Source organism: Panthera tigris, chromosome X, assembly GCF_018350195.1.
Source record: "Panthera tigris isolate Pti1 chromosome X, P.tigris_Pti1_mat1.1, whole genome shotgun sequence".
In the NCBI taxonomy this organism is placed as follows: Eukaryota; Metazoa; Chordata; class Mammalia; order Carnivora; family Felidae; genus Panthera; species Panthera tigris.
In genome coordinates, this window is record NC_056677.1 from 126,739,727 (window position 1) to 126,753,346 (window position 13,620).

The following is a 13,620-nucleotide window of genomic DNA, read 5'->3' on the forward strand; positions in this document are numbered from 1 at the left end:
GGGACACCATCACAAATTTAGTGATCCCGCAAATGACAGGAGAAAGGTGTTAGTATCTACATAGTGGGTCTGGGAGGGGGGGGGATCCTGAGCGTGGCCCGGGGCTGGGTTTCCCTCTGTGAGTGAGGTCAGAATGCGACGTGGTGGGAAAGCTCACTGTGTCCCCGCTTAGTGGGTTCTCGTGCAGGATGGGAGCGTCTCGTGTGCATTTCTACGCGGACGCACGTGTTTGTGACCCCAGCAGCTGCTGTGAGAACAAGGGAGTGGAGTTTTCCTTCTGGACACGGTAGTTTAATTTGGGCAAGTAGTCGTGGGTGTTCTGAAAACCAGGTCTGGAGAGCGAAGCGGCTGAAAGGAGCGGCTGGTAGAACGGGCAACGTTCCCTCGGGAATCTTCACAGTACCTTAAATAAACGTGAATGGGCGCACTCCCCCTGTGGAATACAAATGGGGCGATCACACCTTTGTTGCCAAACTTTTTTTAGATGCGCGCACGCGTGTATGCCCGCTTGCATGTGCCTGGGTCCGCGTGTAAGCACCGGGTCATGCCCTGCCCAGTGCACGCACACACCGCTCCCGGGAAGTTATTTTGACCTCTAGGTTCCAGATTGTTCCATGCTGGAGGGGAGACTGAAGGACTCAGGAGAGGTAACTGGGACTGATGCTGCCCTCGGAAGCTTAAAGCAGGTGGTGCGGTTTCCCTCTCCAGAGACCCGTGTAGGCGGAAACGTGAGGAGACACAAGACATTGGCGTTTTAACACATTTTTATTGCTTTTGAGGGTTTCCCTAGAGCAGACATCCTCCTATTGCACAGCTGTTTCATTTTGGCATTTTAGAAAGTTGAGGCTGAGGTTACAGATGCTTCCAAGACCAATGGAGTGCCCGGGGTGATTCGAGGTGAAGGCGCACAGGCTTTAAGGGACAAGGTCCGTCGCTTTTCCTCTCTGTGTGCACCATCTTTGATTAGCAGTTGTGTTTTGACAGTATTTTCGGCCTCAGGTTTCCAGAGAGCCTTCTGAAGCCCTGATCACTGGGGCTCCATCTGAGCAGGAGAGTCAGAGCCCAGCCAGGAGCCTGCACCAGTCTGACGCCCACTGGCGGAAGTAGGATAGGAGCAGAGGGCGGGAAGCTGACAAAACTAGGGGAGCGTCCCTGTTTGTCTGAAAGCAAGGAGAATGGACTTCACACCGCTAGAGAAGGGCGGACGGAAGCTCCCCCGTTCTGCAAGCTTAGTAAACCCAGGAGACGGGCACCCACTGTGGAGAACTGCACGCCCGCTCGAAGGCTTCTTGCAATTTCTTCAGGGTCTCATCGACGCCATTGTTGACCAGCGAGAGGTCAAAGTAGTGCGCGTACTGGCTGCGGATGGCCTCGGAGTCCTTCTGCAGCTGCTGCAGGGCCTCTGTCTGCAAAGGAGAGAGAACCACGGATGAAGCGGTCGGTCCCAGAGGCCAGCGATGGGGCGTCGGCGTGCGTTGACTGCTGTGACCCCGCCTGGCTCAGAACCACCTGCTTAAACACTCAAACCCTGAAGGCCTCCCTTGGGAATGTTAACAGGATGTACAGAGGCGATCAATTAAGAACGCAAGTCTCAGGGGATCTCAAAGCAACCGTGACTGGAGAATCACAGCTCTGAAGACCAGTAGCTCCATCGAGACGGCACGGACTTGAGCAGCACCCCCAGTCCACGCCTTTGAACACAGCCCTTCCCAGAACCACCACAGCTGCAATCCGGGCCTCTGTCTAGCATCCCAAACCTGTGTCCACGAAAAGACTGAGCACTCCATACAAGTAAAAATGCGTAGCAATAAACACCAAAATACATGCCAAACTGGGAAAAAATACCTACAACTGACATCAGAGACGGCTAGTTGCCCTCACACAGAGTTCCTAGAAATCACGAAGGAAAAGGCCAGTAAGCTCGGAAAAATGAGCCGCGGACACGAGCAGGCGGTTCACAGAGGAGTCGACACAAATAGCCCTCAGGAGTCTGGCGAGCTACTCAACCATTGGCAGCAAGAGGTGGAAGTACAACGAGACTGCAGTTTTCCATTAGATGGGCCAGAAACGAACTTGGGATAATACGCGCCTGGCACACGGAAGCAAGCACTCTCGCGGGTAATTTGTCTCCAAATTCTCAATTCCCACTGCACGCATCCTCGGACCGGCCAGCCCTGTCGGGAATTTCTCCTACGCCTACATTTGCGCACGTGTGGAATGCCACATGTACGGGCCGCTGGCCGCGGTATAATTTGTAACGGTCCTTTTGAAAACAACCCAAGTGGCCTTCGAGAAGGAAATGGCGAGACTGAACGGTTGTGTCACATACGCTCAACGGGAGACCACACGCCTACTAAGAAAGGCGGGAGAAGCTATCTACGCGGCGACACGGTGAGATCTCCATCATGCCTGGCGAACAGGCCGGGGACGGTGAAGCGTATGGACGATGATGCAGAGCGGGTAGGAGCCCCTCCTCTCTCCCCACAGCCGCACACACCCCAGGGTGGGTTCAGGGCCGTCTCTGGTACTCCTGCTTTGTCCCACTTGAGCTCCCGTCGCGCCGGTGGGGGTCTGTCAGACCGTCCGTCTCTGCCCCTAGACCCTAAGCACTTCGGGAACAATGGCTGGGTCTGATTCCTTTTGCCCCCTGACCTGGCCCGGCTGCCGGCCTAGCCGCTGGCCCGGTAAATCTAACGTGCCCACGCCCTTTGGCTTCTTGGCCTTGCGGAAAGGATGGCAGCAGCCAGGAAGTTCGTGGGGGATTTGTGATGAGCTGCGCTCTGGACCGATGTCCCAGTCTGGGCAGACTCCGACAGCGAACCTCCACCCCCCCTGCATAACCCCGTCCTTCCCACCTGGGCGCCCTGGTCGGTGGGTGCGATGAACACAATGAACGGTGACAGCTCTGCCGTGCGGACAATCTTCAGGGTCTGGAAAACGAGGAAGGAAGAAGAGAGGACCGGAGTCAGCCGTCACGACGGGCAGCACCAAGCCCGTCATTCCTGGTACCGCTGCCCCGGCTCTAGATGAACACAACCCCATCCGTTCCTGCCGTGGCGTGCCTACCCACCTGGGGCTCGATGTCCAGGATGGCAATCTTGTCCTGCTTATGAATCTGATGCACGGTTTCAAATTTGGTGCCAAACATGTTGCCCTGGTAGCTGCCAAACTCCAGGAACTCGTTGGCAGAGATGTCTCTCGTCATCTCTTCGGTGGAGATGAAGTGGTATTCCTTCCCATCTTCCTCACTCTTCTTGGGCGGCCGTGTGGTATCTGCGCCAGAACACAAATCCCTCACCGTCCCCTAGGGGCGTGGGCCGGGGGGTCTGCCTCTGGTACGGAGGGCTTAGCAGAGGGGTGTGTCCCACGGGGTCCCACAGGGCTGACACTGGAGCAGGAGATGCCCCGTCCGCCCAGAATGAGAATGCATGTGCCTTTCAAGAGGCGAAGCCCAATGTGGAAAATTTCTATCCCTTTCCCCATATGAAGGGTCATCTCTTCCACCGCCAACCCCAGGAGCATTAGAGCTCACAATCTGAGAAATGACAGCTGAAAATACTTTTTAAGCAGATCTGTGAGCCATGGGCAGCGTTCCATGTAAGGACATTTAAAGTTGCCTTTCTGGGGGCGCCTGGGTGGCTCAGTCGGTTAAGCGTCCGACTTCGGCTCAGGTCATGATCTCGCGGTTCGTGGCTTCGAGATCCGCGTCGGGATCTGTGCTGACAGCTCAGAGCCTGGAGCCTGCCTCAGATTCTGTGTTTCCCTCTCTCTCTGCCCCTCCCCTGCTCACGCCGTCTCTCTCTGTCTCTCAGAAGTAAATAAATGCCAAAAAAAATTTTAAGTTGCCTCCCTGTAGCTTGGAAAGAAGGGTACTTTCGTTTGGTTTAAACTGCTATCGTTAAATGTTGGCATGTTCTTAAGGCACGGCATTTACTACCACTCGTATCAGTTGTCATCTAGGTACAATGCGCTCCAGATAGCACAGCTTGAAACTCCAGCATCACACGCTTCCCGGCACACCTCTCCTGCAGCCCCCTGCCCCTCCGTCTTGCGCGTCGCCCGTGCAGCTCTCTTCCTGGCTGCTCGATCCCAACCTGCACATGCCTCTCTTTCTTTCCATCTTACAAAACAGCAACTCTCCTTCACTGGTTATTTCTGCTTTCAGACACCCCCACTCAGTCCTGAACCCCGGGACACCTGCTGTCTTGTCTGCCCCTCGTGTGTCACTTATCTCTAAAGGCACAGTGTCGAAGCAAGGAGCGAAACAATACTAATACTAGATTCTGAATAGGGTTTTCTACCCTGATGAACAGTGCCTCCTCCTGGGAATACACATAATCAATCACACTATGCAGCTTCGCTTCTGGGAACGGAAGGTATCTGACTCCTGGCCTGATTCTCCTACTGAGGGCAGCTGCCGAGACCGGGCCTCTCCCGAGTGCTGCTTTGATTCAGAAGACATTTCAGGAGAATGAGAGGCAGCCCGGATGTGAAGCAATAGTGGGCTAGCTAAGGAAATTACCGCGTAGCCACTCAACGGACTGCGGTTTAAGCTCATGAGAACATGTTTATAATATAAAGTAAAATGAAAAGAGTAATAGATGTGTTGTAAAGATTTTAAGTAAGCTCTACGCTTGACATGGGGCTCAAGCCCACAACCCCGAGGAGTATATGTTTTCAATAACATTACCTTCTTGATTCTTTTAAATACTCAGTGTGTAATAGTCGATATTTTCAATATTTAAAATGATTTTCTACCACTTCTGTGACGCAGGCAAACAGCACAGGAAAGAACAGGGGCACAGTTAGTTATCCAGAGCGATGACACATATATGCTTCTATCTTTCCAAATGGTGCTTTGTTTTTCTAATCAACATTTAAAATCACACGGGACACCGAGAGTGGCACTCCTGCCCGGCCCGCAAGGCCCCCGGGGTACTCACATGGGGCGGGGTACGCAAACTTGTCCGGGTTCTGGCTGAGCAGGGCACTCTTAATGTGGCTGCGGCCGACCCCGCTGGCTCCTGCGGAGGGAGGACAGAAGCTTGGAGAAGACAGAATGTGGCCTGCTCTTTCCTCACGAAGCCTTCTGCTTCTTTCCCCCAAAACCAACGTGGGGCTAGGTTGAGGGATGAGACGTGGGTGAAGTGGGCTCAGGAGGGCTCGGGGCTCCGGGCCCTCGCGTCCCAGTCAGGGGAGGAGGCTCCGTTTCAGGGCTCGGGGTCAGGACTCAGAAGCTAACTGGTTGCCACAGAGGAGCCAACTAACACATGGGGTTTTCCATCCCTTTCGTAAAGATGTCGCTTTGCCGAGCTCTCCGAAATCAACGGAACCGCATTGAAGGCACTGTTTTCCCCGGCAGTTTCTCCAGAACCCTAATACAGATCGGCTAAGCAACTACTGTGTTAGCTCCAAAGACAGTGGGGCGAGCCACCCACGTAAAGCGAGCTGCTGAAAACCTTGTAAGGATCCGTTTCATTTGTAAAGCGAATCCACATGGGATATACCCGTAAGGCTTCGGAGAGCACAAGAGGCGGTGCTTTTCTCCCCCCTTTTCCTGCTCCCTGCCTTTTTTTTTTGGAGTGGGGCTGCACTAGACAGTGCGGGTGGGACCACCAGGAGGGACATGCAGTGTCGCCAGCAGAGCATCGTGGGCGGGAGGACAGCGAGACGGTACCTATAAGCACCAGGGTCTTCCTCTTGAACGCGGGGAGCCGAACAACTTCCTCGTAGGAAACGACGTCCAACTGGTCAAAAACTAGAGACAGAGAAAAGCGGTGTTCACTTTCACAGCCGGGGAGAGCAGCGGGCCCGGCCGTGGGGCCAGTGACCCGGGATGCTGGCCTGGCTTCACCGATGTCGCACTCTGGTAGGTCACAGGCCGCAGGGGCCGCGATCGAAGCAGTGAGGCCCCGAGCTGCCCCAGTGCTCTTTGGGGCAAACCACACTTAGTGGCCCTGCAAGGGATGAGGGGGACGCTAAGCCACTGTTCAAGCCAGGACACCGTCGGGAACAAGCACAGTGGCTGCTGGCAGAGAATGACGGCCAGGGTCACGGACGCCGTGCCTGTGGGTCTATTTGTTGGGTTTCCCAACTCGACATGACTCTGTCACTGAGTTCTCTGGACTCTAATATTCTTTCTTATTTTTTGGACCCCATTATTCTCCTATTTCCTCTCTCTTGTCCCTAGTTTGTTACCTCATGCCCCTGGGACATGCCACCTGGCTACTCGAGATGGAAACCCGAGTCTCATCTTGACTCTCTGTCCCTCCCAGTTCTCCCATCCCCCATTCTTCAGTGCTGCCAGAGAGACCGGCTAATCCCATCCCCCACCCCGGGCTCAAAGCCCCGCACCAGCTCCACAGACACACCCCAGAGCGCAAACACAGTCCCTCCGTCTCCGTGCTTAGCCTGCGTTCCTGCCACCCACCCCCCCAACCCGTGCTCCGGCCACAGCTTCTACTCCTTCCATGTAGGCTCCTGACACATGAAGTGATTTCAGGCTGTGATTTGCTCACGTTCCTGTCTTTGTTTTGAACACTCCCAGCGGGAGTTGAATGGTAGATTATGATTCGTTTGTTATCTACAATCTGCTTGAACCCATTGGTAATTTCAGTCTATTACCTACCACGGTAGGTAAAAAGCGAAGGCAAAATGAGTTCTCAGCAAAACGTGCTATTTTCTGGGGTTGCTCAGACCATGAGCGGGCCAGGCTGATGGCACTGACTTGGTGAGAAAGGTCTGGATCATGAGCAGGTGTGAGCAGACCTCTAGCCTTCCTGTACATGTACCGGGAAGATGAGTGTTGTAATCAAGAAAGCCAGAAGACACGGCATGCTTTCTGTATAACATATGGTCCACTGTGCAGGACGCCAGCCCCCCTGTGCCGCCAGGAGCCCGCGGAGAGGATGCCGGGAAGCTTACTGGAGCTGTGCTTGGCCAGGTACTTGTCTTTGTACTTCTTCTTCTTCCCAAAGGGACTGCAGCTTGGGGCTTCACTCGGAGCCGACTGAGCCACGCTGGCCACTCGCCTGGCGGGAAAAAGTGATGAAGAAAGTCAATGGAACCTCAGTGTAAAAGGCCCAGGGCCATTCTCCCAGAGCAGGGCTTGGGGACCTCCTTCCCCTTCTTCATTAGACCTCCAGACCGAGGGCACCTGGCTGGCTCATTAGGTAGCGCACGCGACTCTTGATCCCGGGGTTGTGAATTCAAGCCCCACGTTGGGTGTGGAGATTCTTTAATAAAATCTTGAAAAACAAAGCAAACCTCCAGACCAATCTGCCAAAAACTTGGTGCTGGCCTTGACCTTTTCCTCTCTCACACCGCTCTGTGTGTCCCTCGTCCTCTCTGTCTCTCAGCCCTCACTTGTCTCTCCCTCCCAGCTTCCCCCATCTCTCTCTGTGTGTCATCTCTGTCTCCAATCTGTGTGTCTCTCACATCCACTCCCTGCCTCTTGTTCTCTGTCTCTGCCAGTTACCCCCTCAGCTGCCTCTCTGCTCCCTGCTCTCCCGCCCCACCCCTCCTCTGTGAGCAGAAGGCTCTGGGTGTGTGCTGAGTAGGGTATAGACCAGTAGGGAGGTGGTGAGGGAAAATGTGCATGAGCCAACCGGTACGCTGCATTTTTAGTCTTGCACTTGAACCTGAGGGCCCCACGAGAAATAGGCGGAAGGTGCCTGGCTGGCCTGGCCAGGCTGCACTGAGGGGTGACGCGGCAGCAGAGGCGGGGGACCCTCCCTCTTGCACGCATTTGCAACACCAGGTGTTTGGATGCCCACAAAAGAACTCTCCAGAGAGGCATGGGAGGCGACTGAGACCTGAGAAGCCATTCCCGTGTGAGTCTGCACGGCACCCAGCTCTGAGCCTCTGTTCTCTACGAACAGGGCCACTGTGCCCGCGGGACACAGCGTGTGCGGAGTGCCTAGCGCGCCGCGTGGGGCACCGTGAACTGGGTGCTGTCTTCAGACAGGTGACCCGGAGCCTGGGGCCCGCGCCCGTCAGCAGACAGCACGCACCACCCAGCAACGGCTCGCTTTCTCGGCTGCGGTGCTTTCTGAACACTGACGAGCACACCGCAGTATGGAAACACACCGCACACTGTGCCCCCGTATCACGCAAGTGTAGGCGTAGAAATAAATACTCCAATACTTCCCTCCGATGTCACTTTTCAAAAGAAATACTTGTCGCACCCAGTAAACTGATGGCACGTGTCGTCACAGCACGGTCCCCCGTGTGAATACCACTGTGCCACTGAGTCTTCCTGAGGAGGACCTGCATGTTATCCCCACCGTGCTACCTCGGAGAATGGCCTAGAAGCCACAGCTGATGTATTTGGGCCTTTCGCCAATACCATGCAGGGTCAACACTGTATTTCATTTGCTGCTCTAATTGTGAAACGGCTAATAATTCGTGTGGCCAACTCCACCTGTATGAAAGCTCACCATTCCTGCAGCTCAGGGGAAGGGATCAATCCTGCTGACTCCTTGGAGGAACCTTCCACCCGCCCTTGCCACCAGTTACTGTCATCCTTGTTGATTATCTTGATGATGTCCCCGGTGACAAACTTCAGCCCCGCCTCCTTGCAAGGGATCAGGTGGTCCTTTTTGGGGTCATAGTCAAACTGCGCTCTCATGAACATCTGCAAAATGAGGCAAAGGGTCAGAACTGCAGGGACAACAGGGAGGCGACAACGGTGAGACACAGAAGCTGGTTATTGGTCTGAGTTGTCCATCCGTCTGTCTTAGAGTACAACGCAGCTACTATCTGAAATGCACATTTCCTCAGTCCATCAATTAACAATAGGAATGTGCCAAATGCTGATACCCCTTGTACCCACAATCCACTTCTATGCAGAGGTTGTCAGTTACGACGTGTGGAAAAGTCACCACAGCATTATTTACAAAAGTGAAATACTGGAAGCAAGCTAATTTTCCAAGAATGGGAAATTAGTTAAATATGGCTACCTACTGTATATATTACCATGCAACTATAAAAATCAATTTGCAGGGACACCTGGGTGTCTCACTTGGATAAGCATCCGACTTCGGCTCAGGTCATGACCTCATGGTTCACGGGTTCAAGCCCTATGTTGTACTCTGTGCTGACAGCTCAGAGCCTGGAGCCTGCTTTGGATTCTGTGTCCCCCTCCCCTCTCTGCCCCTCCCCTGCTCACGCTCTGTCTCTCTCTCTCAAAAAGAAAATAAACACTAAAAAATTTTTAAAAAAAGAAAATCATGCCACAATAACATAAATGACCCGAGACAGAAACTTTACAAAACATCATATGCCAAGGCCCTATCTGAACACTTTCTCTCGACTACCGACGCTTTCCTTTGGCACCATTAACCACTGTGTTTAAAAACATTTGCCAATTTGCCTGTGAATAATTATACTGCATACAGTTTACTTTGTGTTTTTTTGATGACTGGTGACACTGGATATTTTCTCATGTGTTCAATAGCCATTTGTATTTTTCCTCGTCTGAATTACCTCTTCATCTGCTTTGCCCATTCTTCTCTTGGAATAAGGAGATGACCCTTTCCTTTCACATCGGTTACAACAAGCAACTCAGAAAGAAGGTCTGCTTGTTTGTAATGGATGTTAATTTAGTTCAGAGAGCAGCAGGCAGCTACAGTCGTGAAATACTGAGAACTTAGAATCACATCACTTCAACCGAATCTCAAAGAACACAACAGAGAAAATGGTGTCACCTACCTGTAGTGCAGGAAGACGATTCTGCTGGTTGGGAATTACTTTTAATGAGATCATTCCTTTGGTTTCTTTCTATTAAAAAAAAAAAGCAGGGAAATAAAACTGTAAGGAAACTAACTTGGATGATCTGCGATTTCAAAAACTCTCACTTCCCCTCTCAAAGTCCCAAAAAGTGTTTTTATCTAACACACATTTTGACCACACACTTTGAAATTTTGTAGGACAATTCCTCCTTCAATACAGAAGTCTTGTGTGCCCCATAAGCCAGTGTAACTTGGAGACGTACAGAGAATAATGAAGAAAAAACTAAGGATTTTCCCTCTTCCCTACACTCAACCCCAAAAGGTCCCCAGAAGAACCTAAAATGAACCTAAAATGAACCCTGGCCCACATACACCCATGCCTTTCTCCACACGAAAGAAAACATTTCCAAATATTTACACACATATGTCCATATTCACATGCACGTATTTTTGTTTTTAACAACAACTGGGCATGTCAATTGCTGCCAATCTTTTTTGTCACTGTAATCTGCTACAATAGACATCCTCGAACATATATCCTTCTAGATTTGCATTTTGATATATTTTTTTTAACGTTTATTTATTTTTGAGACAGAGAGAGACAGAGCATGAACGGGGGAGAGTCAGAGAGAGAGGGAGACGCAGAATCTGAAACAGGCTTCAGGCTCTAAGCTGTCAGCACAGAGCCTGACGCGGGGCTCGAACTCACGGACCGCGAGATCATGACCTGAGCCGAAGTCGGCCGTTTAACCGACTGAGCCACCCAGGCGCCCCTGCATTTTGATATTTAAAAAAATTTTTAATGCTTATTTATTTCTGAAAGAGAGTGGGGTAGGGGCAGAGAGAGAGAGGGAGACACAGAATCTGATGCGGGCTCCAGGCTCTGAGCTGACAGCACAGAGCCTGTTGTGGGGCCCGAACTCCCAAACCACGGGATCATGACCTGTGCCAAAGTCAGATGCTCAACCAACTGAGCCACCCAAGTGCCCAAAGCATTTTGATTTTTATAGAATAAAATACCATGGTAGAAATGCAGAATTAAGGGGTGAGAACATTTTAAAAGCTGTCCTCATACTACTCTTCCAAAAGATTACAGCGACTTCACTCTCACCAGGAATATAGGAGAGGCCCTTTCCCCCTATTCTTGCCAGAATTCTATGCTAACATTCTGCCAATCTGACAGGTGGAGAGGATTTCATGGTCGCTTCATTCTGTAATTGTATTACCATAAATAAAGTTAAACCTCTTTTCAAAAGCTTTTTTTCTTATATCCTTTGTCTAGTTATCTGTTTGGTTGTGAGTCTTTTTATAGCGAAGTTTAGAAGCTGTGAGTCTTTTTATAACACAGAAGTTCTTACAGTGTTAGAATTATTAACTTTCTACCTATCATAGGTGCAACAAATATTTTTCCAAGCCTACTGTTTCTGGGATCTTTCACCACATAGCACAAATTACCTTCTATGTAGTCAATTATATTTACACACATCAAAAGGAAGCACAAATTTTGAAGCTTTACGTGTCACCGCAGGCTCAGGAATCAGTGCACTCAGCCTTACTGAGAAGCACCATGAGGCCAAATCACCGAGCAGCCTGCTTTGTGGAGGAGGCCCCGTGGGGAAACACATCAACCTTCTCATGCTGCCCATCGTGGGACACTCGGTTCTGCTTCCTCTGGGCGGGAAGGTGCCCCAGGTGACATCGTATATGAGAGACAAGCGTGTGAATGGGCCCCACGGATCAGCGTTCCAGCAGGAAGCAGGTGGCCTGCCCCACAGGGTGCCGAAGACCGCTGAATGAAGGGGCTATTTACAGCCCCAGGACGGCAGTGGCATTCTTACCCCCCACGGGCCTGTGGGCACGTGCTTTCCCCCTGTGTGTCTGCGTCAGGATCCAAATGAAGTCCACACCCTGCAAGTGGGTGATCCGTCTCTTTAGACTCTCTTCACCTACCTGGTCCTCCTCAGTCCGCTCATTTCTTAGCACTTGCCAAATGGTGCTGTTCTAACCATCACTTGGTGAACTAGCTGGAATACTGTCCCCTTATGGACTGTGAGTTACCCAGCGGTAGAGTTCATACAGGGAACAGAGGGACAAAGGCATCATTCTCTGTCCGTGTTTACCACGTTCCAGAGTAATGAACTGGTTCCCTCACATCCTCCAATTAGCTCATAATGTGTACGTGTACACACACACACACACACACACACACAATTACAAGTAATCTAGTTACAGATACTTTTTATAACCCCCTTCGTCTTCCACATTCTTTTGTCAAGGTCCTGTCCAATCTATTTCTGACTGTTTAATAATTTCTTTTTTTCTCCTGGCTTTGGATTGGTTTGCCTTTTTCCAGTTTCTTAAGGTAGAATCTCAGAACACAGATTGTGAACTTTCTTGTTTTTTAAGAAAAGTGTTTTGTGATCCAAACTTCTACCCCAGTACAGCTCAATCAGCGTTCTACAGAATTGGATATGCTGTGTTTTCATTTTTATTTGCTTCAAGGTACTTTCTAATTTCCCTTGTGATTTCTTCTGTAGCCTATGGGTTATTTACAAGTGTCTTATTTAATGTCTAAGTATTTAGGGATTTCCAGATACCTGTTTTTGATTTCTAATTCAATTTCATTGTGGGCAGACACCATATCTTCTATGTTTTATGGGTCGAGAGATCTCTTGTGAGTTTGAGCCCCACATCAGGCTCCGTGCTGACAGCTCGGAGCCTGGAGCCTGCTTCGGATTCTGTGTCTCCCTCTCTCTCTGCCCCTCCTCCACTCACGTGCGTACGCTCTCAAAAATTAATAAAAACATTAAAAAATTAAAAAGAGAGAGACTGAGACCTGGGACAGATTCTGGATCTGCCTTTTCCTCCTTGCAGCTCCACCAGTTTTTGCTTCAAGTATTGTGAAGTTCTGTCATTAGGATCTGGGTAAATTTGCTCCCTGTTACTTCATTTAGTCAGAAGCAGAAGTCCAAGTGAGGGCTTTTTTAAATTTTTGTTTTAATGTTTTTATTTATTTTCTTGAGACAGAGAGAGACACAGCCTGAGCAGGGGAGGGTCAGAGAGAGAGGGAGACCCAGAATCCGAAGCAGGCTCCAGGCTCCGAGCTGTCAGCACAGAGCCCGATGCGGGGCTCGAACTCACGGAATGTGAGATCATGACCTGAGCTGAAGTCGGACACTCAACCGACTGAGCCACCCAGGCGCCCCCCGATTTTTGTTTTTTTAAAGTAATGTGTGGGGCGCCTGGGTGGCTCAGTCGGTTAAGCGGCCGACTTCGGCTCAGGTCATGATCTCGCAGTCCGTGAGTTCGAGCCCCGTGTCGGGCTCTGTGCTGACAGCTCCGAGCCTGAAGCCTGCTTCGGATTCTGTGTCTCCCTCTCTCTGACCCTCCCCCATTCATGCTCTGTCTCTCTCTCAAAAATAAACGTTAAAAAAAAAATTAAAAAAAAAAAGTAACGTCTATGCCCAACGTGGGGCTCAAACTCATAACTCTAAATTTAAGAGTCACATGCTCTTCTCACTGGGCCAGCCAGATGCCCCTCAACTTTTCATTTATAATATCCCATCCACCGTTTATAACAAATCCATGATGGGGCACCTGGGTGGCTCAGTCGGTTGGGCGTCCGACTTCAGCTCGGGTCATGATCTCACGGTTTGTGGGTTTGAGCCCCGTGTCGGGCTCTGTACTGACAGCTCAGAGCCTGAAGTCTGCTGCGGATTCTGTGTCTCCCCTCTCTCTGCTCCTCTCCTTCTCATGCTCTCACTCTCTCTCTCAAAAATAAAAAACATTTAAAAGTGTTTTTTTTTTAAAGAAAACAAATCCACGAATAGGGATTCCTATCTTCATTTTACAGATGACTTAGGTTAATTTACCTGCTCAAAATCATGGC

At 50.8% G+C, this 13,620-nt stretch overlaps 1 protein-coding gene across 2 annotated transcripts in view; it reads right to left on the reverse strand.

Annotated features, from left to right (window-relative positions):
• Positions 1-752: 752 nt before the first annotated feature.
• Positions 753-13,620, reverse strand: part of MPP1 (membrane palmitoylated protein 1) — a 29,367-nt gene continuing 16,499 nt past the window's right edge. For both annotated transcript variants that reach the window (XM_042974685.1, XM_042974686.1), the window contains exons 5-12: positions 9,712-9,780; positions 8,439-8,635; positions 6,925-7,031; positions 5,678-5,758; positions 4,944-5,024; positions 3,071-3,273; positions 2,856-2,930; positions 753-1,406 (exon numbers count right to left, since the gene is read on the reverse strand). In XM_042974685.1, coding sequence (XP_042830619.1) covers positions 1,230-1,406; positions 2,856-2,930; positions 3,071-3,273; positions 4,944-5,024; positions 5,678-5,758; positions 6,925-7,031; positions 8,439-8,635; positions 9,712-9,780 — 990 coding nt within the window. In that variant the 3' untranslated portion in view covers positions 753-1,229. The remainder of the gene's footprint in view (positions 1,407-2,855; positions 2,931-3,070; positions 3,274-4,943; positions 5,025-5,677; positions 5,759-6,924; positions 7,032-8,438; positions 8,636-9,711; positions 9,781-13,620) is intronic.